Source organism: Alexandromys fortis, unplaced genomic scaffold, assembly GCF_014885135.2.
Source record: "Alexandromys fortis isolate MF-2015 unplaced genomic scaffold, M_Fortis_MF-2015_v1.1 scaffold_219, whole genome shotgun sequence".
Lineage (NCBI taxonomy): Eukaryota > Metazoa > Chordata > Mammalia > Rodentia > Cricetidae > Alexandromys > Alexandromys fortis.
The window spans coordinates 180,541-204,880 of record NW_026068092.1 but is presented as its reverse complement, the minus strand read 5'-3'; the positions used below and the strand labels follow the sequence as shown (position 1 = coordinate 204,880).

General features: G+C 45.7%; 1 protein-coding gene across 3 annotated transcripts in view; it reads right to left on the bottom strand.

Moving 5' to 3' along the window:
• Positions 1 to 836: 836 nt before the first annotated feature.
• Cdc45 (cell division cycle 45) overlaps positions 837 to 24,340 on the bottom strand; it is a 36,253-nt gene continuing 12,749 nt past the window's right edge. For all 3 annotated transcript variants that reach the window (XM_050122949.1, XM_050122951.1, XM_050122950.1), the window contains 13 exons: positions 20,898 to 20,946; positions 17,904 to 17,965; positions 16,448 to 16,498; positions 14,966 to 15,085; positions 14,030 to 14,161; positions 13,747 to 13,845; positions 12,500 to 12,661; positions 6,196 to 6,334; positions 6,036 to 6,119; positions 4,315 to 4,433; positions 4,080 to 4,156; positions 2,274 to 2,340; positions 837 to 961 (listed from right to left, as the gene is read on the bottom strand). In XM_050122949.1, coding sequence (XP_049978906.1) covers positions 2,276 to 2,340; positions 4,080 to 4,156; positions 4,315 to 4,433; positions 6,036 to 6,119; positions 6,196 to 6,334; positions 12,500 to 12,661; positions 13,747 to 13,845; positions 14,030 to 14,161; positions 14,966 to 15,085; positions 16,448 to 16,498; positions 17,904 to 17,965; positions 20,898 to 20,946 — 1,159 coding nt within the window. In that variant the 3' untranslated portion in view covers positions 837 to 961; positions 2,274 to 2,275. The remainder of the gene's footprint in view (positions 962 to 2,273; positions 2,341 to 4,079; positions 4,157 to 4,314; positions 4,434 to 6,035; positions 6,120 to 6,195; positions 6,335 to 12,499; positions 12,662 to 13,746; positions 13,846 to 14,029; positions 14,162 to 14,965; positions 15,086 to 16,447; positions 16,499 to 17,903; positions 17,966 to 20,897; positions 20,947 to 24,340) is intronic.

Here is a 24,340-nt window from a genome sequence, read left to right as displayed (position 1 = left end):
CCCTCTTCTAGACCACTTTGTGGGCTTCTCACCACTGACTTAAAATTACCATCAGTACTTGGAGTAAGAGGGAGATGGCTTAGGCTACATAGTGAGATCCTGTATCAAAACCAAAACTGAAAAACATTTGAGAAACCTACCCAAACAACTCCTTCTAGGACTGTGTGCCATGCCGCCTTCCTCAGGAGCTCAGATGCCCACAAATGGGTCTCTCCTGCTACCATGTTTGCTTCTGCAGTACCTATGTGCCCAGGCAGTAACTAGCCCCTCTTCCCCTTCCCGCCTGTCCAGGGACAATGACTGTTGGCTCTACCATTCTAGCTCCACCACAGCTGAAATGTTCTGTGTGGGTATGAGCAAAGTTGACAGGAGCCTGGGACAGTGTTTCCCTTCAGGCATCACTCGGCAGCCAGACCTCCTCGAAAGCAGTGTGGCCCTGCACGCCGGCAGGATCGAGGCATGTGAGCAGGCCCTGCTCGCCGGCAGGGTCGAGGCATGTGAGCAGGCCTTGCTCACCCAGGTTGCCCAGGGTCGAGGCATGTGAGCAGGCCCCTGCATGGTAAGCTGAAGGCCACGGTGGAGGGGTGGCCAAGAGGGTAATACAATTAGGCAGTGTCCAGTCCTTCCTGGCATTGCTGGGCAGCAGCCATCACAGGTACTGAAGGGTCAGCCCAGCCTCTGCCCATTGAATTAGGAAGCCAGGAGAGCAGGTGAGGGAGACCTGGTCCTAGGGCTGAGTAGAGAAGTCTCTGTACTTCCTGCTGGCACAGAGAATGGCAGCACACAGGAACAAGGCTGCCTTGAATCCCAAGAAGATTCAGAGTAGGCACACAGGGAATGGAGCAAACATTTTATTTTATTAAAAACCACATAGTCCCACACATCAAATGTATCTTGCAATCTACTAGAGGCCAGGTGATATAAATAAGGAAAAGGAGGTCACTTCTGGAGAAATCAGATTCTGGAAGGAAAAAAAAAAAGGTTTCACACAATTCATCCTTTCTCCCCACGCATCAAACAGACTGAACAAAGCCCTTCCCGTGTGTGCTGGGCTGCTGCTTTCAGCCACTCCCGTGGCAGGGTGAAGGGAGTGTGCAGGTCTACTGAGGTGTGTGCTGTCCTCTTACAGAGTCTCAACTGTCCCCATCAGAGTACCTGGACCCTCCTCACCTGGTAGACCTTGTCTGGAAAGGTCTTGACTTATCCTGCCAGGGCAGCTCTGTGGCTCGAGTACAGGGCCTCCCTTGCCTGGTCAGTCTCTACTGCTTTCCCATGACCTAGCAGCCTCTTCCCCTTCCCCTGCCAGTTACAGCCCTGCCGGATGGCCACATACACAGCCGAGCTGCTGACGTGGGAGGTCTGCCTCCACCCGGCCCTGGCACGGGCTGCTCCCCACAGGCCAGTACACACTTGCTACCTGTGGGCTAAGGGTGCTGTTGGCTCCTTTTTGGAGTTAGGACTAATTACTTACTTACACAGCCCAAGATCGCTACTGAATACCTGAAAGTCTGACCAAGGATTTCCTGGTCCAGTCTAGACACCTTTCTTAATATGGCCTTGAATGCTTAGGCTACTCTGATTGAATGAAGTTCCTAAGACTCATGAGGCCACTGTAGTTCCCTACAGCTCAGACTTTAACAAGGACAGGGCAGCTCCAGACTGAGCTGTTTCTTGTGTCAGAGCCTTGGAAAGGCTGCCTGGTCAAACAGGCTGAGATGGCTACACAGGCATAGGAATCACATGGTTCCTCAAAAAGAGGAGTCATGTGGAAAAACAGTGAAGGCTTCCCAAGAGAGCCATCTTGGGCCACATGCAGTAGGCCTCTCAGGATAGCTGTCCACAGCTGAAGGCTCACGCAGAGCCAGCATTTCATGGTCTGTGGCTGGGTAGTTGCCAATAGCTTCCTTTCTTACTAAAGACTGAGTGCAGAAAGGCTCAGATTGCCACTTTTGTAGGCTCCAGCCTGGGGCTTGTGGCTGTAAGAAACTGGGTGACCACTGGGGCTTGCATTGGGGTAATCACACAAGATGCGCAGCCCCATGGTGTGGGCATTAGAGAGAAAATTTGAGGTTGTTCTGAGGGGTCAAAGGTACTTAATGAAATTAGGCTTTCTCAGAAGTGCTCCATTGTGGCCCTGCTAAAATTCTTAGGACAGACATTCCTGGGAAAAATCTCCAGACCCTGCTCTGATCTGAAACACAAGTAAAAGTCTCTGTTGAGGGAGACAAAGCAGGAGTCGGCTTGAGACCCAAGGGCTGCCCACCCTGGCTTACCCTCAGGACAGCAGAGACACGAGAGCATCCAGGAACTTGCTCCGGTCCTCGACTTTCAGCTCAATTACTGAAGTAATGAAAGGAAAACATCTTGTGAGCGGGGAGGAGTGAGAAACAAGGCCTCGTACACGAACTCCCCCTCCTCCCTCAGGCCGACAACTCTCCACCGCATTCCACAGCCAGGCCTGGAAGGCTCTGCAGTACTGGAATTGATCTCTTTCCCACTATACTCCCACTTCAGACCTGCTGGCTGCTCTGTGGAAAGGCCAGAGCCTTGTCCTGCAAGGACTCCCAGGGCATAGAAGGGTCAACAATGTCAACCAGCAGAGGGGACACAAGGCACGTGACAGCTTTGATACAGACTTGGACAGGGACTGGTATCAATGCCTGTCCCCACATTAGTGCAGGCCACAGCAGACCTGCTTTGTCCTGTGCCTCAGCTTCAGCGTTGTCTTCTGCAGAGGACATAATATGAACTACTTCTGTTCTGAAGGGCAGACAGATTCAGACAGGCACAATGAAATGATGCCAGAGCCTGGTTAGGGCTGGTTTGGGCATTGCAGGATGTTCCATGTTGTTGGCCAACTCCCCAGGAGTGCAAAGCCTTGCCTATCAGGCAGGAACTGACCACAGCTACTTCCACACTCCCTACCTAGGCTCTCCAATCCCCAGAAGCCAGGGATCTGCCAACCCAAACCCTCCCTGTGTATAAAGGTGGGCTGTGGTCAACCTGCATATCTCAAGCAGAAAGCAGGAGCTAGTGCTCAAGATGGACCAACCCCACAGTGCCATGGCTACAGTTGCCTGGCACAAAGAAGCCTGCCTGAGACAGTGCAGGCAACCCGAATACAGGTCAGTGTTAGGGAATCAGAGAGTGATAATGTAATGTCCTTTCTGAAAGATGCGGATAAAATGCTGAGGTAGCCAGGTGGTGGTGGCACAGTCCTTTAATCCCAGCACTTGGCAGGCAAAGGCAGGAAGGTCTCTATGAGTTTGAGGCAGCCTCATCTACACAGTGAGACCCTGTCTCAAAAATAAGATAACAAGCTAAAGACAATGGTATTGCCTTTAGTTCCAGCACTCAGGAGACAGAGGCAGGTACAGGTGGATCTCTGAGTTCAGGGTTGCCCTATCTACATAGGGAGCTTCAAGACAGCCAGAGCTACCTGCCTCACAAAACAAAATAAACAACAACAACAAAAACAAAATATCAATACCTAAACAAACAAAGCAAAGCCAAGGCAACAAAACCATTCAACTGAACTGACAAACAAGATACAGCACTTGTAATCTCAGCACTCAGAAGGCTGAGGCAAGAAAGTTATGTGAACAAGGACAGCTTAGACGATATAGCAAAAATGAAAAAAAAAAATGAAAAAACAAAACTATGTCTTCTGCTGCTATGTGGTGAAGCCATTCTCCGACTAAACAACACATGCAGTGTGACAAATATTGGACTGCCCCACCGGTATAGTGCTACGGCCTCAGGTAGGGCTCTTCACGCTGCCAGCCTTGGGTCACTACAGGTTGTGCTGTTTCCTTGTCCACTCGAGGGAGATTGATGAGTGGCCTCTAGGGTCATCACAGCCTGCCTTTCAGGGGTGGGAAATGATTTGCAGGGCAGGGCAGTAAGGCTGTATTCAGGCTTGTAGCTCCCAAGCTGAGAGCAGCTCACCGAGGACTGTTTTGGTAGGCCAAGAGGGCTGCTGGCTCGGTACCGTCACTACCAGCTTGCCTAAGTCTAGGGCCTGTAATGGCTTAGAGAGAATGAAGGCAGAAGTGTGACCATGGGGCAGAGATACTCACCTGAGAGGTCAAAGTGGTTATGTAGAGTCCGAGAGCTGGTACTTTCTGCTGCCTTCTCAAATGCCCGACCAAAAAAGCTATAGGTATAGGACAGACATGTGGGGAGACAGACCACAGACAACACCCTTCCCAAGCCTGTCCCTGTGAGAGACAACGAAGGGCGAATGGCACTCAGGCTCAGCAGAGCTGGTGGGCCAATGCGCTGACACACCCAGGGCAAGGAGAAGCTACTCACTTCTTTCTATCTGAGCTGTCAGTCTCTGGGGGGATGCCCACCACGGTCACCGTGCCCTGCTCTATGCTTAGGGGGGCAGCCATGACCAAGGGCAGCAGCTTGCAGCGTCGATTCTTTGTCTATGGAGACAGGAGCACTCTCAGTCACAGCACAGTCATTCTCAGCACTGCAGCGTGGGCCACATGGCTCAGGACCTAAAAACTGATACCATCAGGCTCCCCCTAATGCCTACAGGGTGCAGTCACCAGAGGATGTGCGACAATTCCAACTTGACTCCCAGTTATCTATGGGCCCAACCCTCTTAGCACCCTCTCTAGGCCTTCAGGGACTCAGCCCTGGCTTTCCTTCCATCACCTCTTCCAGGTCTCTAGGAGCCCCTCCCAGCACCCCTGCCTTGTTCTATTCTTCCTCTCAGGGCTTCCTGCTTGAAACTCATTCATGCACTCACTTCTTGTGGGTCCCTCCTGCACACAGTTAGGGTGGAGGTGGTGAGGTCTCTCTCAGTGACACACTGACAGCTCTAACAACATCATCAAGGTGACCACTTAGCTGCTTGGCTTATGTAGGACTAAGGTATGACCCAGGATGTGAACTAGGACAGCTGGGGGCTGTTGAGGCAATGTCTGATAACTGACGAGGCCCTGTGAAGTGGCTGCCTTCTACAGATGAGGAAACGGAGGTGCGGGATCAGAGCTCTTTCTCACAACTAATACATGAGGCTGAGATGTGAACAAAGCCACCAGGACTGCAAAGCTCCCGTTTGGTCCAGTTCATCTTGACATTTTCGTCATTCCTAGCAGGTGAAGGGATTGGTTCTAGGACTTCTACGGATACCCGAATCCAAGACTGTCATATCTCTCATAAAAACACTGTACTGCTGTAATCTATGCATGCCCCTGCATACACTGCAATCATCGAGGCCACTTACACTGCCTATACAATGCCTCCATAACACTTCACTTGCACCAAGTCAGGGCACAACAAATACAAGTTTTGTTTCTTACAAATTTCTCAAAAGAATTCTTTCCAGGGCTGGGGATCAGATATTCTGACAGGGCCTCACATACACTAGGAAGGCTCCACCACTGAGCTATAGCCCCAGTCTTCATAAGATACCCGTGAGCACAGACTGCTGAGACTGCGGAGCCGAGGCCCAGGAAGACAGCACTAGGTTATCTTCAGAACGTCAGCTTCGTTGTTTTACTGGCTGAGTTGGCGTAAGTCTCCTACCCCTCATCCTGAAGCAGACTGACAGCTGGAGTTATCAGGAGCCATCTTCTCTGCTTCCCTACCTAGAAGTCCTCTATTAGCTGGCTTAGCACATGTCTAAATAACAACTGTGTTAGAATGCGTTCTAAGAAAGGTATAGGGCCACAAATCTACAGAGACATTATTCAAACCTTTATTGGGAAGCAAGTCTACATGACTGACTCCATCTTTTCTTGATTTGCCACAGATGAACCTAAGTCCCAGTTGCACAGCTTTCTGGGTGTCCCTCCCTATTCAGCTGAATGACATGAATAACAAGTGATAATATCAGAGCTTGTAGGAAACTGGAAGGTTCCTAGAGATTAGTTGAGTTAAAATAAGAAGTATGCCCAGTTCCCACAGCTGGTGAATAGTGTGGGTAACTCAGGCATCACCTACCATATTGACCCGTGTACCTGTCCTCTTATACCCATGCTGCTGCCACCTCATCCCCACCCCGTCCAGCTCCTCACCGAATGCACAAAGGACTTGAGCAGATGTCTGCTGAGCAGACTCAAGGACGCTGGCTTGGAGAAAAGTGTAACATCTGGAGTGCCCTGGAAGGGGAAAAGAGACGGTCAGAGGAGGTCACTAGGAGGTGTGCGTGGCATTGCATGTGTAGGGGAGCCTAACCTCCATGAGTGAGCAGTAGAGAAAAGGGCCCTGGGAGGTGACAAGGTTGGTACAGAGGCAGCTGGCAATGGTCTGCTGGGTAGCTTGCAGATGCTTCTTGGCGAGCTCCAGACCAAGGTACAGCTTGTCCAGATTACTCCTGAAACAGGACAGATAACAGGCTTACATGCTGCTTGTTGAGTACCATTGCTAAAATACCAATGTTAGATAAACTTTGATTTCTGGTTCAAGAAGGGGCTTAGGGATAAGAATTTATCTTCTCAGCCAGGTGGTGGTGGTGACACACACCTTTAATCCCAGCACTCAGAGGCAGGCAAATCTCTGAGTTCAAGACCAGCTTGGTCTACAGAGTGAGTTCCAGGACAGCCAGGGCTACACAGAGAAACCCTGTTTTAAAAACACAAAGCAACAAACAAACAAACAAACAAACAAAAAACAAAAACTATCTTCTTTCTCTCTTGACATGAAAGGAAGGAACAAAAATATGTATAGACAGTGCTGGAGTAAGAGACTCAAGATTCTGGGATCAAAAGAGAAGACTAATGGGTATGGTGGTGCACATTGTAATCCCATACTCAGGAAAACTGTAACTCCAAGGCCAGCCTGAGCTACAAACCAATATGGAATCTAAGGTTCCCATAGGGAGGACCCAAGAGTGTACCTGGAGGCTCCAATAGTGCAGGCTTAGGCAAGCAGTGAAGGAAGCGTAAAGATCCCCACATGTACCCAACAGAGGGACTTTTATTCTTCTTTTCCCAAAAGAGAATGTTCCCCTCTGAATATTTTAAATGAGCCCTTTGGAAAAGTAAGGCCGGCCTTCAAGCAAACCTCTATGCCCAACAAGCTATGTCCAAACACACAGGGCTCAGCCAAGATTCCATAGTTTCCTTCCTAAATACAAAACATATCAGATTATTTGAGAAAAACTTATGGCCTTAAAAAGAAAATTATCCCGAAGGAAACAGATGGTCAGAGAACAAATGAAACTAAAACGACTCCATCATGTTCTGAGAGATCTGGGTGACCATAACCTTCCTATAACAAGAATAGGATACTATGAAAAAAGGCCAGAAACCAGGAAGTGTTGGCAGAAATGAACACTTTGGGAAGAAATAAAACATTTAGTCAAACGCTAAAGAACAAAGATAAGAAAAGCTACCTCAAGATCCATAATGAAATAAACCCAAGGAAAATACAAAGCAAAAACATACAACGGGACATCTTTTTGGGAAGACAGAACACGACTAAGAAGCACTGATGCTGGAGGGTCCAGAAACTAAAGAAGCAACTGTGGAACTGCAGAGCGGGGTCCACGAACTGAAGTGAGTTGTCTGCAAACTGAGTACAACGGGGGAAACGAGCTAGAACAGATCGTGAGAGTATCTGTCAGCGGGCAGGATTGGTCACTGCAAAGAAACAATAATCGAAATGGGTGTGATGGCACAGACAGCAGCCTCAGCACTTGGGAGGCCAAGAAAGGAAGATCATAAATTTGAGAGCAGCCTAAGATACACAGAAAGATAAATAAACAAGTAAAAATTAAAGAACAAGAACAACCAAAAATCAAAAGGACTTCCACTTTTTTTTTTTTTTTTAGCAATGTTAGTTGCTGTAGGACAGGGCACAATGGAATCTATAGTCAACAGAAAACTACCTTCAATGAAACCAAAGACCATTTGACCATTAGAAAAGGGCATTGCGTGACAAAGGACGCAGGATGCCTACTACTACATGTGCTCCCTTTCCCTGAAGGTTATCTGAAATTGTGCTCATACATAACAATGGGGAGAGCAGGCAGCAGGCTTCAGCAGCTGCAGGTCCAAGCCAGGGTAGGAAGGCAGAGGTGCAGGCTCTCCAGGAAAGAGGGAGTAAGAGATGACATGGGGGCTCAGTCAGAAGTACTTACCACACGAGTGTGAAGACTTGAATTCCATCCCCAGCGCCCATGTAAAAAGCCAAATACAGCGGGCACATGCCTATAACTCTAGCACTGGGGAGGCAGAGACAATAGGTCGCTGGTCTCAAAACTAAAGTGAAGTTAATGAAGAAGACACCATGCACACACATACACACACAAAGAGACTACTTATTGAGAGAACTGGGGAGAGGAAGGGGCAGAAAATGGACATGAATAAAGGAAGCAATTAAATTAAATCTTCAAACAGGAGCTGGAGAGTTGGCTCATTGGTTACAAGTCCCATCTAATTTTGCAGAGAACCTGAGTTTGACTCCCAGTATCTACGCGGTGGTCCACAGCTGTTTACAAGTCAGTTCTAGGGGATCTTATGCTCTCTTCTGACATTCGTAGGCACCAAACATGCATGTAGTGCACATACAGATATGTAGGCAAAACACTCATACATGTAAAATAAAATTTTAAAAAATTCTAGAAAAAAATAGACCAAACCAAACAACAATACAGAGGAACTAGATTATAAAAAGCAAACACTTAGGTTCTAAACTTGCAGGAAAACAAAAGAACTCCAAGATACAAGAAAAGTGACAGCAATCTGTCACACAGCCAGCATCACTGTGGGTGCTTGGAGTCAAGCAATGAAAACTCCGGCAACTGGATGTTAGATAACAAAACTGAGGGGAGTTCTGCCCTGTTCAACAGCACGTAAGTGTAACAGGACACAGTAAACTACACAGAGCCATGCGACAGAGCAGAGAACTTGGTAGAGATTGAAGAGTCAGAGCAGTGTAGCTCCAAGAGTCCACCCAGAGTTTCTGTCTACACTGCCCTTTAAAAGGACAGTGGACAAGAGAGCAGGAGAGGAACGGTAAGAAAATGAAAGAATGGGGCTGAGTATGTGCTCAGGCAGCACATGTGTAAGACTCTCGGTGTAACCCCAGCATTAAAAAGCAAGAGGAAAGGCACAGGCAGATAGCATGCGCAGGATTACACTGCTGATGGAGGACTGACCTGTATGTGATCTTTCCCATCCAAAAGCTCAAAGAGTCCACAAAAATGTCAGACTAATGAGTGCAGCAAGGCTGCAGGCACAGGGTACATGACAAATACACAAAAATTGCTTGTATCTCTATGTGGTAGCAATGAGAAAACATACAAACATTTATGTCAAAATTACCAAGAGATGGGGCTGATGAGATGACTCAGGAAATAAAGGTGCTTTCTGCACCAGCTTGGCAACTTGAGCTCGATTCTCAGAATTGGAAGAGAACAGACTCCACAGAGCTGTCTTCCATACACATCTCCACCCACCATGCTCGTATACACACAAGAATAATACTTCAAATTTTTCACGAAGTGAGTATAAAGTTAATCAGGCAACATTCAGCCAAGTGAAGCAGTGCATGCCTGTAATCCCAGTGGTTGGGAGGAAGAGTCAGGAGGATTAGAAATTTAAGGTCATTCTTAGCTACATATCAAGTTCAAGACCTGGGCTTGAAACTGAGGGATCTACAGATTGAAAACAGGAATGGAAAATAGTAATGGAAGACTTCTTCAGGGACTACTGGCTGCTGATCCCAAGGTTAAATTCCAGTTACCTAGAATAGCAAAGATAATCCTTTAAAGAAAAAAATGGAAGTCATGCTTTCTAGTTTCAAACTTGCTACAAAGTTACAGTAATCAAAACAATGTGGTGCTGGCATAAGGTTAACATTTAGATGATGGAAGAGAACCAACAGTCTAAAAAACATCTTTATGCTTATGGCCAACTGATTTTTAACACAAGTGTTAAAATAATTCAATGGTAGAAGAAAAAAAATTTAAAAAACAAATATTCCTAGGAAAGGTAGGTGTCTACATTAACAAAATAAAGTTGGAAGTCATTGAGATGGCTTAGTGAGTATAAAACCCAATGACCTGGGGGCTGGAGAGATGGCTCAGTGGTTAAGAGCACTGCCGTTCCTCCAGAGGACCTGGGTTCAATTCCCAGCACCCACATGGCAGTTCACAACTGTCTGTAACTCCAGTTTCAGGGTATCCTATGTGACACCTTCACATCAATGCAAATAAAATAAAGTTAAATAAATTATTACTATTACTTTTTAAATATTTATTTTTATTATGTGTACAATAGTCTGTCTGTGTGTATATCTGCAGGCCAGAAGAGGGCACCAGACCTCATTACAGATGGTTGTGAGCCACCATGTGGTTGCCGGGAATTGAACTCAGGACCTTTGGAAGAGCAGGCAATGCTCTTAACCACTGAGCCATCTCTCCAGCCCCTTAAATAAATTATTTTAAAAACAAAAACAAAAAACCCGATGACCTGAGATCAATCCTGGAACCCATATGGTGGAAGGAAAGAACCAAATCCTGCAAGTTGTCCTCTGACCTCAGGCACACATACTGTGGTATCCACGTGCACAGACAATAAATAAATGTAGGAATAAAGTTTTAAAAAGAATAAAGTTGTTGTATGCCTTTTTGTGCTAACCACAAAAATTAACCTCCAAAGAGTCACATACTCAGTGTAAGAGCTAAAATTATAATACACGGAACAGAAAAAAAATTGTGACATTTTTGTGATTTGGATTTAGAAATGGATCCTTAACAACACCCAAAGCACAAGAAGCAAAAGGAAAATCAGATGATCTGGACACCATCAAAATTAATACCTAACTTACAAATGGAAGATTTGAATAGACCGTAGCACTTCAGACAAGCTGCACAAATGGCCCCATCCCCATCAGCACATGGAAGGATGCTCTAAATCATTAGCCTCAGTCACAAACCACTTCAAATCACAGACCACAAGTGTTGGTAAAGACGGAGAAACTGCATCCTTCCTACACTGCTGCTGGGACTGGAGCAGCTATCATGGAAAACAGCCTGGCAGTTCCTCAGAAGGTTAAACCAAGAGCACACATAACCCCACAATTCCACTCCAGCAAAAGACGTGAAAGTACAACTACAAAAAAACCTGTACAAGATTACAGAAGATCGTCAGAAGGAAGAAAAACCCACGACTATCAGCTAATGAAATGGCACATAAAATGTGGTATATTCATCCAGTGGAATATGATTTACAACAAAGAGAAGTCCTTATATAAGCCATAGCATAGACACAATAACCACTACACTAAGTGAAAGAAGCCAGATGTGAAGAACTACACACTGCACATCATACAAAAGCTCAGGAGAGCAATCTTCAGAAGCAGTTGCTCAGGGCTAGGAGGGCTGTCGTGCATGCTTTTCTTTGGGGTATGCTGTACATGTGTGTTGTTTTTTTAGGATAGGATCTCACTATATTGCCCAAACCGGCTATTTTTCAACTTTTGAGGTTCCTGCCTCCACCTCCTGAGTTCTGAGATTACAAGTAGGCACCACTACTTATGGTTGCATCATATACTTTTAATAAGAAAAGAACTATATCTCAATAAAACTACTTATTTAGAAAGAGAGAAGAGAAGAAACTGAGGAAACTCAGAAGGCAGAGTCCCATATTTTTTTGTCCTTGCACAAAACGAACGGAAACAACAATTCTATTAAGTTAGAAAAGCAATCTGATTTAGCTTTTTTGTAAAAATCTATGGAATTAAATTTATAATATTTACATAAATAGAGTATTATCGTCCAGTCCCCATGAAGTCAATATTAAAAACAGAGAAGCATCAAGCTGAATATGGTGGTGCATGCTTTTAATCCCAGAACTTGGGAGGCTGAAACAAGCAAATGTCTGTGACTTTGAGGCCAGTCTGGTCTATAAAGCTAGTTCTAGACCAACCAGGGGTACACAGTGAGACCCTCAAAACAAACTAGCAAGTAAACAAACAAACTAAACAAACAAGCAAAAATCAACAAATAACAAAATGAGGAGCAGAATAAGATCACCTTTGACATACAAATGTACCAGAAAGTCACAACTCCAAAACCCCAAAACTGGAATGTCCTACTTCAAGATATATTAACAAACCAGAGAATTAGAAGTAAAAGAATTAAAAATGAAGAATTAGAAGAAAAACAGGAGTGAATAACAATGTCTTAACAGAGTCAGAAAGCATAAGAGAAAAGAAGACAATCAAAAAGGGAATGAAAAGACTCAATTCCAGCTCTTGAGTGGGGCAAAAGGACCATGAATTTGAGGCCAGCCTGGGCTATGTGTTAAATGTGATGCCAGCCTGAGCTACAGAGACTTTATCTCAAAAAAAATACAAAAAGGGACCCAAGAAGTAATGAACCTGGAGCAGGGCCAGCAGCTTAGGAACAACAGCTTGCTCTCTGTGGTTGCCGTAGGAGAGCCATTCTCATGCCCAGGGCATCCTTGTGATTGATCTTCCGTGCAGTGTGGCACTAGGGCCAAAGGATGACTGCCTGGATCATGCCCATTACCTGGAGAGGCTATCGAGAGCCTGGATGAAGTGTTCTGTCCCTGAGCTATCCTTCTCAGGATTCTCCATCAGAGACATGGTGGCAAAGACTACGTCGCTGGCCAGGAACTTATGTTTGAACCCAAAATGAATGCTGAAAGTCTGCACACGCATGTCCTTCATCCTGTCAAGGGAGGAAGCAATGTGGCTGTCACTCTCAACTTGTCCAGATCAACAGATCACCCTAAAGCTCCTCACAGGTCCCCAAGAATGTGATCAATGCTTAGAGGGTGAGGTAGACTAGAACACCCAGCCCCTGCAGCCCACTGTCCGGACCTCAGTTCTTGGCTGGCCTAGGGATGAGTAGTACATACCCATCAGGCCTGAGGTGAGCAGGATGCTTGTCTGTGTCCTAATGTTAGCTGGCCAGGCAGGAGCCCCCAGGCACAGGGCCTCAGTGGTGCCTGACTTCTGATTCCAGTAGTCTGTCTACATCACAGTCCAGGGATTTAAAGATCTTACACATGCCAGGCGTGTGGTGCACTCAGGAGGCAGAGGCAGGTGGATCTCTGTGAGTCTGAATCTACAAATAAATTCTAAATTCTAAGATATATATAGGACTATATGGAGACCCGATCTCAAAAAAAAAAAAAAAAAAAGAAAGAAAAACTCTAAACATTAAGGGCAGTTTTAAAAAAGTGCATTTTAGTTTATTTTTTAAATATTTTTTGTAAAGTTATTATGTGAATGTATGTCTATGTGCATATATGCCCAAAGAGGCCAGAGGAGGATATAAAATCCCCATGGAGCTGGAGTTACAAGTAATTATGAGCCGTTGGCCACGATGCCAGGAACTGGAACTCAGGTCCTCTGGAAGGGCAGTGCGCACTTTAAGAAAAAAAAAATATTTACTTACATTTTATGTGCATTTGTGTCTTGCCTGCCTGTATTTTTTTTTTTTTTTATAAGAACGTTGGAAATCCAGGAACTGGAGTTACACACAGTTGTGAGCTGCCATGTAGGTGCTGGGAATTAAACCCAGTTCCTTTGAAAGAGTAGTCAGTGTTCTTAACCACTGAGCCATCTCTCCATCTTTTCAGTCCAAAAAGAACTGAATCCAAGATCTCAAAACTTCAGAAACAGTCAAGTTTGAGTTAGTCATAATAGTTTGTACATTCTTGGGGTTTGTTCTTATCTTTGCATCAGTCTAGGTGGACAGCTAAAGCAGAAGCCCTATCTTTAAGAGGCACAATCCAGAAAAGCATTTACCCAAATTTATTTGCAGATTCTTCAATCATTTCCCGCAAATTCTCCTTCAAGGAGACGTCCATGGACTGAAACTTCTGTTTCACTTGTTTCAGTGGAAGCCTGGAGAGAACATTTGTGTGAATGAGACTCAGACACCACCAGCAGGGAGAAGCTTCATGGGGTCACAGTGCATGCCCGCCAGGGGTGCCCTGACACTGCATTCAGACCACATACCAGGACATGGAGGAGGAGCTGTACTACACATCCAAGTAAGTCACAGCTACAGGGCAGGGCAGTCACTCACCCCATGTCTGCAAGGAATTCCTGGAGTCGCTTCTGCCCGTGTACAGACCACAGCTTGAACCTGGCTGCAGTGTAGCTGGTGTTGTACAGGCTTTCGTGGAGGGACCAGTGCTGGTACAGCACCAGGCGGAGGCTGGGTCCAAGGTCAAGGAGCACATGTGGTACCCACTGCCCACTACCTGCTTGGAGCCACCAGTGGCTTATATCCTTCGGCTGGTATGGACCCACCCAGAATTCTTAATGGACAGCCCTGTTTGTGGGAACCTTTTGTTGGGGCCTTTCTGCGTATCTATGTTGGGGGCTGCTTGAGAGCGGCAGAGACCAGAGCTGCCTGATTCATGGAGGGGGCACCTAAACTTGCACCATGCACCATTTTCTCTCTTTGACAGACAAGATGCAGAGTTTGAAAGCCAGCTACTATGGTCACAGCCCCATATACCATGAGAAGCAGAGTAAGCAGCCCAGGTCACTATTTTGGTCTGTTGCCACGGTCTGCCTACCCCAGCCCAACTCTCCCTATTCTTAAAGCCCTTTCTCCACCCCTTCCTGAACTGGCCCTTCACCAACTACAGCCCCTTGAGTACACACGGACCCCATCACAGGGTCTCCTCTACAGGGATCAGGCTAACTCTGTAGTCTTGCTGGTGCCTTGCTACTGCTCCATTGGATACTTGGTGTTTCTTGTCCTCATCAGTGCCCCTCCTTCCCAGTCCTGGGGCCTAGGGACTGGGCAAAGCTGTCCACTTTGCTTCAGCTCTCAGTAGCCTCCCACATGACCCAGATACGATCTGTGGCCAGCAATTATACCATAAACACACTGCTTATAGGAGGACAGGGACAGATCTATCACCATAGTGATGGAGCAGAAAGCACCTACTGAGCAACACGCAAGTGGCAAGTGCTGCCTCGGACCCAAGGCGCCGAGCTGCAAAGATACTCATACTCAAAAGAGATCCGGGTGCAGTCTACAGAGAGCGTGTTCTCCTCCGCCTCATTCCGGTGGTTATGCCGGGACACGTGACGTTGCAGGATACCAATGTCAGTCACATACTTCATTCTGGAAGAAAGCATGACAGGCTGAGCCAGCTCTTTCCCCAACTCAGGAGCCTCCCCACCAAACAGCTGTTCCTGAATGAGGACCGAGGAAGCTTGTTTAGGTATAAACCAGCCAGCCAGGGATTGACAACAGAGAAAGAAGGGCAGGGTAGCCTCTGGCCAGGCTATCTCCCATCTTGAGGTATTAAGACACCTTTTGTGAGCATCATGGAGGGGGCTGGCTATTAGCCATACAAGCAATTAAAGCCCCATAACAATGATCCACACAGAAAGTAGACCAGCACATGTATCACCAGCAAGTGCAGACGGGGTAGGCAGACCCCACTGGGATGAGCTACAAACCACGATGGTGACAAGAAGGTCTCATCTGAGGCCACCAGCAGGGGAAGTTCCTAATGCTGTATGCACTATCACTTCTAAATGTCACTTATATGCTTTCCCTATGCCATCCTTTTTAAACAAAACTTTATTTTTAAGGTGTCTGTAGCCTGCAGCCTCCCAACACGGGTGCCGTGCTGAGAACTGAACTCAAGTCCTCCATAAGAGCAGCAGGCGCTCTTACTGCCGAACCATCTTCCTAACGCTTCCACGCCATCCTTAACAGGGAAGGACTGAGGCAGAGCAAGGCCGGAGGCTGGCTCAAAGAGGCAACCCAAGCAACAGAACTGTGACTTCAGCTTGAGTTCTTTAAACTTCCTGGGCTATCTAGAAGGCCTTATACACAGTGGGGGATGCCGAAAACTGCGCAAGGAAGAAGGTGAGCAGTTGAAGGCGATGCTGAGAGACATTCGTGGGGTCTCCTGAAGAGGGTTAGAACCGCAGGCCTGGTCTGTTCATTCATGTCCTACTTGGTATCTGGGAGGCTGAACTGCCTACGGGAGGCAGAGAGCTATTACTTTCCCCAGTTCATAGAGTACAGCAGAAGGGAGCACACCACACTCACAGAGGACCAGCCCTTCTTAACCCTGCTTACCTTTTGAGAGCAAACCCATTCTCTCCCTGCCAGGACCCCTAAGCCTTCACTTTCTCTTTCCTTACTTCTTCCATGCATCCACGTCTCCCCGAACCTCTAACATGCATGGGCTACTTCTTATTACCTGCCTCTAGGATACAGAATAATGAAGTCAAACAAGTCCTTCCCATTGTTGGCTCCACCCAGTGGACTTCACAGGGTGATAAAGAGGCCAAGCTAGGTCAGAAGTAAAGACAGAGAACTGCTACTGTGTCCAAGAGCCCAGGCAAGGAGAAGAGCTACCCTTCTCCATAAGCTTTTCAATGACATTGCCTCCCATCTCCTCATGACAAACTCAGGGGCTGCCACATAGCACAGAACTGTCCCCCAAACTGAGTGCATCTTCCTTACTGAGTGATCTTGTCGTGCACCCACTGGTCCGTCAGTCCAACAATGGCCCACCTGGAAGAAAAGCAGAAGATGAATGACGGTCAGCCATAAGCTGCCTGTGCTTGGTAGGCTATGTGCCATGGAGCCAGCTGACACGAGGGACAACCCAGGCTCGACATTCCCAGCAGTGTCTTGCTAGTATGGCCTCCCAACTCACCGTGCCCACCCCAGGATCTGTAAACTATCAATCTTCGGGCTTCTTTTCTACTGAAATATTTGACTTTGAAATACTGACATTTTGAAATTGTGCCTTACATCTTAATAAACAGGATATCTTACACAAGGTTTTTCCATAAGGTTAGGCTTCCAGTTCTAGGGCAAAGCTTAGGTAGACATAAAGTATAAATGGGCCAGACAGAAGCCACCAGTGTAAACAAGTGACCTAAAGAACCCATCATGGGTCAGACAAGAAGGCATTAGGCCATCCATCCAGTAAAAGAAGTATCCTATGTAAGGTACACTGCGTATTCCCAGGCCCAGCCCTCTCCAGCTCTTGTCAAGACTGGTTGCTACCAGCTTAGTAGGAAACTAATTTAGCTTGAATACCAAAGCAATGTGGCCACTGGTACAGGAGCCCTGCCTCACCTAACTGTAGGATCTTTTCATGTTAGACTCCAACTCAGTACTCAGCACTAAGCGACCTGACTGGGGCAGTGGGTGGGCAAGTGGCCAAGTAATGGCACAGAGTGTAAGAATGAGAGCTGAGACCTGGTGAGGCAATAGAGCAGCATCCTTGCATCTGAAGAATGGTGGAGCACCCTTGTGCTTAGAGGTGGCCCTGCAAAGTCCTAGTCTATCCTGGTTCTTTGTAGACCTGTCTAACTATCACAGTGGTGATCAGAGCCGAGGGGCCTTGGCAGACTGCACAGAAAACAAGGACCACAAACAAAGGGCCAAGGAAGTGGAGCCAGGTCAGACTTACATGCTGCTTCTCATGAATAAAGACCAGATTTTACTTCTAGATTAACCGAGTTGGCAGTGACTGGCAGGCCCATTGGTCTGTGTGTTCAAGGCCCTGGTTGCAGTCTCCAAAGAGAAACAGCAGGCAGGGACAATTCTGCACTGGATTGTACCAGTGCCAGGGCAGCAAGGATGTCTAATAGAACTATCTTACTCAAACTTCAAGTTAAAGTACTTATAGGACAGAAGACTAAGCATTAGGGTGGAGACAGGAGCTGCACTGGAGCCCCACTATTCTCTGTAAGGTTGTATGAGTTTCCTAGCTTCACACTCAACCCCAAGAAACCTAGGGTTATAAATTATTCCAGGGAGGGCCTGTACCTAACATTCCTGGTGGAAGCAAAGGGCTGTCATGTGACACTGACGTTTGCTGGTGGCACGACTCCCAACATGGATGCTGCAGAGTGTACAAGAATGTGTGTGTGTGTGTGTGTGTGTGTGTGTGTGTACTACATACCATAGCATGTCATTCAGGTCCTTGGACATCATCCATGCCAGGTCAAACATCACCATGGCTGACTGCAAGGAAGCAGAAAAGTCTGAAGCCAAGTCACTGAGTTCACAGAAGGGGCACTACAATGGGACAGTTCTAAGTCAAGGAGCCCAGCCAAGGCCTGCAGATCAGGGTACTCAGGCTTCTTTCTGGTATGCGAGGAAAAAGTCCCCATCAGAGTGAAAGAAGGGAGACCGAGTAATTCCAGTGACCCCAACATTAGTCTCTGCCGTCTAAAGTCACTTGTATCTGTGCTTTCATCACGTAGCAAACGAAGAGTGGAAAGAAAGTGCCACCCAGCGGGGAGCCCAGGCACAGCACTGTGCAGAGACCTCTGTGCACTTATAGATGATCTCAAGGCTAGGATGAGAACATAGGTCCGGAGGCCCTGTTGTCTGACTGTCCACACTGACTGCACCTGCATCCTTCCTGCTTGGAGGCAGCCTCCAGTTCATCCCCAGAGAGGCCAGATGAGGCAGGGCTCTGGTACTGGTCACCAGGACATTAAAGTGGGAGGGCTTTCTGGACTCCCCCTTAAAGTCTTTCGGGGACAGAAGAGGTAAGCAGGCTGAGTGGTGAGAGATTGCGAAGGTATCTGACCAGCACACTTAGTGTGAACATATCTTCCGGAGAGAACAATTTCAAGGGACTTGTCCACTTGTCTGGAGAAAGTCAGACATTGTTTCTAAGCTTGTCAGTTCCCTCCCTAACCCACTGCAAGGGCTGAGCAGATAGTCAAAGGATGGCAAACCTTGACTACAAAGGAGACAAGGGAAATATAACATCAAGAGTCCAAGGTCTAAGAGCCAAATTTGAAGACTGAATACAGAATTTTTATTGAAAACAAATTTGATTTGTATTGAGCATCTATCACTTTTGCACTATCAAAAAGTAAACAGAAAAATCTTAAGTCAAATTAACATATGCTAAGAACCATATACCTTCTAGAGCTACTGAAGGCCCTAAATTCTGGACAACACTAACAGAGCCTAGCCACAGGCTTTCCACACTAAATTCTATTTAAAAATCAGATGTGCCACTGTAACTCTACAGTTTAATCTTCTCACACAGATATTAATACAGATTACTTATTTATTTTGAGGTAAGTTTTATTATATAGCTCTGGATTGCCTGGAACTTGCTAGGTAGATCAGTCAGGCCTTGAACTCAGAGATATGCCTGCTTCAGACTCCTAAACACTGGGATTAAAGGTGTGTGCTACTATGCCATTGTTAAGGCAGTTTAGCATAAACTAAAGTCCTCTGAAAGGAGGGAAGCCTCAATTGAGAAAATGCCTCAGTAAGATCCACAAGCCTATAGGGCATTTTCTTATTTAGGGATTGATAAGAGAGAGCCTAGCTCATTGTGGATGGGGCTATCCCTGGTCTGTGTATTCTAAAGCAGGTTGAGCAAACCATGAGGAGTAAACATTCTTCCATGGCCTCTGCAACAGCTCCAGCTCCTAAATTCCTGTTTTGAGTCTTTGCCCTAACTTCCCTCAGTGATGCCCATTCCTCTCCCAGTTTCTTTGGTCATGGTGTTTCATCATAGCAATAGTAACCCTAACTAAACAGCCACCACACCCAACTTAATCTGTATTTTTAATTATCTGTTTGCCTGCATGTGTCTGTGCAGCACATGTGTGCCTGGTGCCCACAGAGGACAGGGGAAGGAGACAGCTATCTGGACCTGGATCATGGACAGCTGTGAGCTGCCATGAGGTGCTGGGAACCAAACCCGGGTCCTCTCTAAGAGAACTTGCTGCTCTTATTTGTTGAGCCGTCTCCCTAGCTCCATTACTTTGTATTTTTGATGATGAACATAAAGAACAGCTGCCGGCAGCTACATGGCATGAGGGTAGACTACCTGAGCAACTGCCTCTGAGAGGAGTGGAGGTGCTCTCTACTTGAGTGGGCACACCCAACACGCAAAAACAAGACAAAATAAGCAGTATTCAACACATCCATCTTGCCCAACATTCTAGCTTTGCTGCACCACCCTGTGGAGCACGCTTGGTTCCTCTGGAACTTCTGGCTGATTAGATGCTTGAGACCACTATGGCTGTGAGGCACAATCTGAGAGCAGCCCAGAAAAGTTCAAAATTCAGAATGTAAAGCACAGAGAAAACACACTTTCTCTCTGAGATAGGGTTTCTCTTTGTAGTCCCAGTTGCCCAGGAATTCACTCTGTAGACCAGGCTGGCCTCAAACTCAAGATATCTGCCTGCCTCTGGCTCCTGAGTGCTGGGACTAAAGGTATGCGCCACCATGCCTGGCTTTACTTTATGAAATGAAATTTTGCTTGATTCAAGAATTAAAAACTAACTGGAAAAGTGTCGGAGGGTAGCTCATTGGTGAGCACCTTTCTAGCAACAATTGAGGGCTAGGTTTGATCCCTAGCACTACAAAAGCCGAGAGGAAAACCAGCAATTATTATTATTCACAAAGGGGGAAGGATTTATCTTGGATTGCAGTTTCAGTCACCACAGTGGGAAGGACACAGCAAAGCAGAACAGCTCATGTCAAGGCTCCCAGGAAGCAAAAGGAATCCACTATGGTCTTTAATCTTGGTAGGCACAGTAATGTATAACTACATTCCCAGGGAGGCAGGAGGGTCACTTGAAGCCAGGAGCTCATGGCTATCAGAGCTGTATAAGAGGTCCTTGTCTCAAAAAAATTTGATTTCTACTGAGCATGTATCACTTTTGTTCCACCACAAGTTAGTAAATAAATAGAAACATAAGGTGAACCATCAGAGTACACTGGGAAGCACCCATTCTATTCAGTTTCTAGAGGAGGAGGAGTGGACAGCTCAGAGATGCAGTACCCAAAGGTACAAGTTGGGGAGATGCAGCTCAAGCCAGATTCTTCTGGCTGTAAAACCTTTGCTCTCTTACATTCTAGGACACTGCCCCCTAGAGTCAGAACTTTGCAGTGCGTTAGGTCTATTCCTACTTACCGATGTCCCATAATATTCATACTGCTCGTAATCAAAGAGGATGTCTCTCCTGAAACAACACAAAGTGGTGTCTGACTAGAGGTGGCAAGACAGGAAGGCAAACATTTTAAAAAGGCTAAAATTTTAGTTAAAAAAAATTAAATCATGGTACCATTTGTTTTCACTTATTGATTCTTTAGCAGGATATAAACATATATTTTAGGCAGGTCTGGTCTCAGAATCTTGAGAAATTATCTCAAAGCAATTCAAAAGAACAAGAAAGACATACTAGTGTGTGAATGAAAAAAGAAATAAAAAAGGAAGGATGGCTGCTCCTAGGTATGGTAGAGGAGAAGGTTTATTGGAGATAAAGGAAGAGCATAGGCAGAGGAAGGAGCATCTGGGAGAGTCCAGAGTGGACATGAACAGGCTGAGATGGGTCATGTGGTGAGGGAGGGAAGGGAAAGCCAGACCAAGAAGCCAGGAAGGTATAGGGTAGACGAAAGGGGCCAAGTAACCAAATGGTTGGATTATATAGGGAAGGGCAGCCCAGCCCCTGGGCTGGAGAGTACAGGGTAGGGGGCAGGGTATGCTACAGGTAGGGACCAAGGATGCTGAGAGAATCTGGCAGCCAGGTCGCTCTGATATGTTAAATAAGCACCACAGCCAGTCATTCGTCCAGGGTTTGAGACCCAACACTGTGTACACAATGTTATTTACTGTAAACCTATTTGCAATGGTAAAACAGAGAAAAGGGTGATACACACCTATAGTAACAGTGCCCAGTAGGCTACGACAGGAGACTGAACAGCTGAAGGCCAGCCTGGGCTACATGGTAAGGCAATGTCTCTAAATAACCAAATAAATGAATGAAAAGGCTCAGGAGATGGGTCAATAAAAGATACTGCTACGCAGGCATGAGGAACTGAGTGTGGGACACTGCACCCACATAAAAAGCTAAGTGTTGTGTGTACTGGGATCAGGAGCGGGGAAGCAGAAACAGGTGACCCCCAAAACTCACAGGCCCATTACATCTAGCCAAACTGATGAGCCCCAAGCTCAGTGAGAGTCCTTGCCTCCAAAAAATTAAGTGGAAAGTAATCAAGAAAACCCCTGAACCCACAACTACAGCGGAAACCATTTGCTTCACCAGAGGCCAGGTGGAAAACCAGAGCCCCAATTAAATGTCCTATCCCCCACCATCATACTGCCAACACTTTCAGTTCCTATCCACTCTACCCCAAACCTCCCCTTCCCTCCTTGTCAGTGTGCCCACCCAGCATATGCCAATCACCACTCCTTCCTTGTCACCATATCCTGGCTCTGAACTGCTGCAGAGAACCCTCTGCTACATCAGAGGCCACCTGGTCACCAGAAGTCCAGCCCCAACTCTGATGGAGACCCTCTACTCAACCATAGGCCACTTGGGCCAGAAGACTAGAGAAGAAACAGAAACCAAGGAACAAAACATCCGTACAACAAAGACAAACTCAGAAATCGGCACCTAGACCTATAATTTCCCCAAACCCAGATGCCTAGATGCCAGTGTAAGAACACAATCAATGACAGCCAGGACAACATGGCACCACCAGAGCCCAGCTATTCAATAACAGCAAGCCCTGGATATTCCAACACAGCTGAAGCACAAGACAACTTTAAAACCAACTTTATAATGAAAGTCGTTTGTAAAGAGGAAATTAATAAATCCCTTTTAAAAGACCAAGAAAAAACAATAGAAGGAAACAAATAAAATTGTTCAAGACTCAATAATGGAAATAGAAGCAACAAAAAAAAAAATAAATAAACTGAAGGAATTCTGGAAAAGGAAGACCGGGGTAAGTGAACAGGAGCTACAGAATGCAGGACATGGGAAGAAGAGAGTCTCAGGCTTTGAAGATACAATAGAAGAAACAGATAGATAGGTCAAAGAAAATGTTAAATCTAAAAAATTCCTGAAAGAAAACATCCAGAAAATCTGGTACATCATGAAAAGATCAAATCTAAGAATAATATGAAAAGAAGTATCCCAGCTCAAAGGTCCAGAAATTTTGTTTTTGTTTTTTTGAGACAGGGTTTCTCTGTATAACAGCTCTTCTGTCCTTGAACTTTCTTTGGAGACCAGACTCACAGAGATCTGCCTGCCTTGGCCTTTGGAGTGCTGGGATTAAAGATGTACACCACCATCAACCTACACAGAAAAAGTATTTATTTATTTATTTTTGGTTTTTCAAGACAGGGTTTCTATCCTTGAATTCACAGAGATCTGCCTGCCTTTGCCTCCTGAGCGCTGGGATTAAAGGCGTGTGCCACCACCGCCCAGACAGAAAATATTTTAAACAAAATAAGAGAAGAAAAACTTACTAACCTAAAAAAGATACAAGAAGCATACTGAACACAAAATAGATTGGAAGTCCCCTCACCATATAATAATCAAAACACTAAGAAAGAATATTAAAAGATGCAAGGGAAAAAGACCAAACAAGATGTAAAGGAAGACCTATTAGAATGACACCTGACTTTTTAATGGTGACTCTAAAAACCAGAAGGGCCTGGACAGATGTCCTGCAGACTCTAAAGTCAAATTTAAACAAATATCAAGCCCTACAGAAAGTACTAAAAGGAAAACTTCAACCCAAGGAGGGTAGCTACACCCATGAGAACACAGGAAATAAATAGTTTCACACCAGATAAACCAAAAGGGTGCACACACACACTCTATTACCATTACCACTACCAACAACAAAATAACAGTAATTAACAATCATTGGCCATTAATATCTCTCAATATCAAGACTCAATTCCCCAATAAAAAGACAGAGACTAAAAGAACAGATGTGAAAACAGGCTCCATTCCTTCTGTTACATACAAGAAACACACCTCAACGTCAAAGATAGAAATTACCACAGAGAAAAAGGTTGAAAAAGATTTTCCAAGCAAATAGACCTAAGAAACAAGGTGGTATATCCTAATATTTAACAAAATAGACTTTGAACCAAAATTAATCAAAGGAGATGGGGAAGAAGATTTCATACTCATCAAAGGGAAAATCCACCACGATGATCTTTCAATTCATAACATCCATGCCCTAAATGAAAGAGTACCCGTATCTGTAAAGGAAACACCACTAAAGTTTAAATCACACACCAACCCTCACACATTGACAGTGGGAGACTTCAATACACCACTCTCACCAATGGGCTGATCATCCAGACAAAAACTAAACAGAGAAATACTGGAGCTAACAGATTTTATGAACCAAATAGACCTAACAGATATTTAATTTTATTACACCCAAACACACACAAATACACACCTTCTTCTCAGCACCTCACAGAGCATTCTCCAAAACTGACCATATACTCAATCACAAAGCAAGTCTCAACAGATATAAAGAAATTGAACTAATCCCTTGCATCCTACCAGGCCACCATTGGTTTTTTTTTTTTTTTTTTTTTGTTATTTT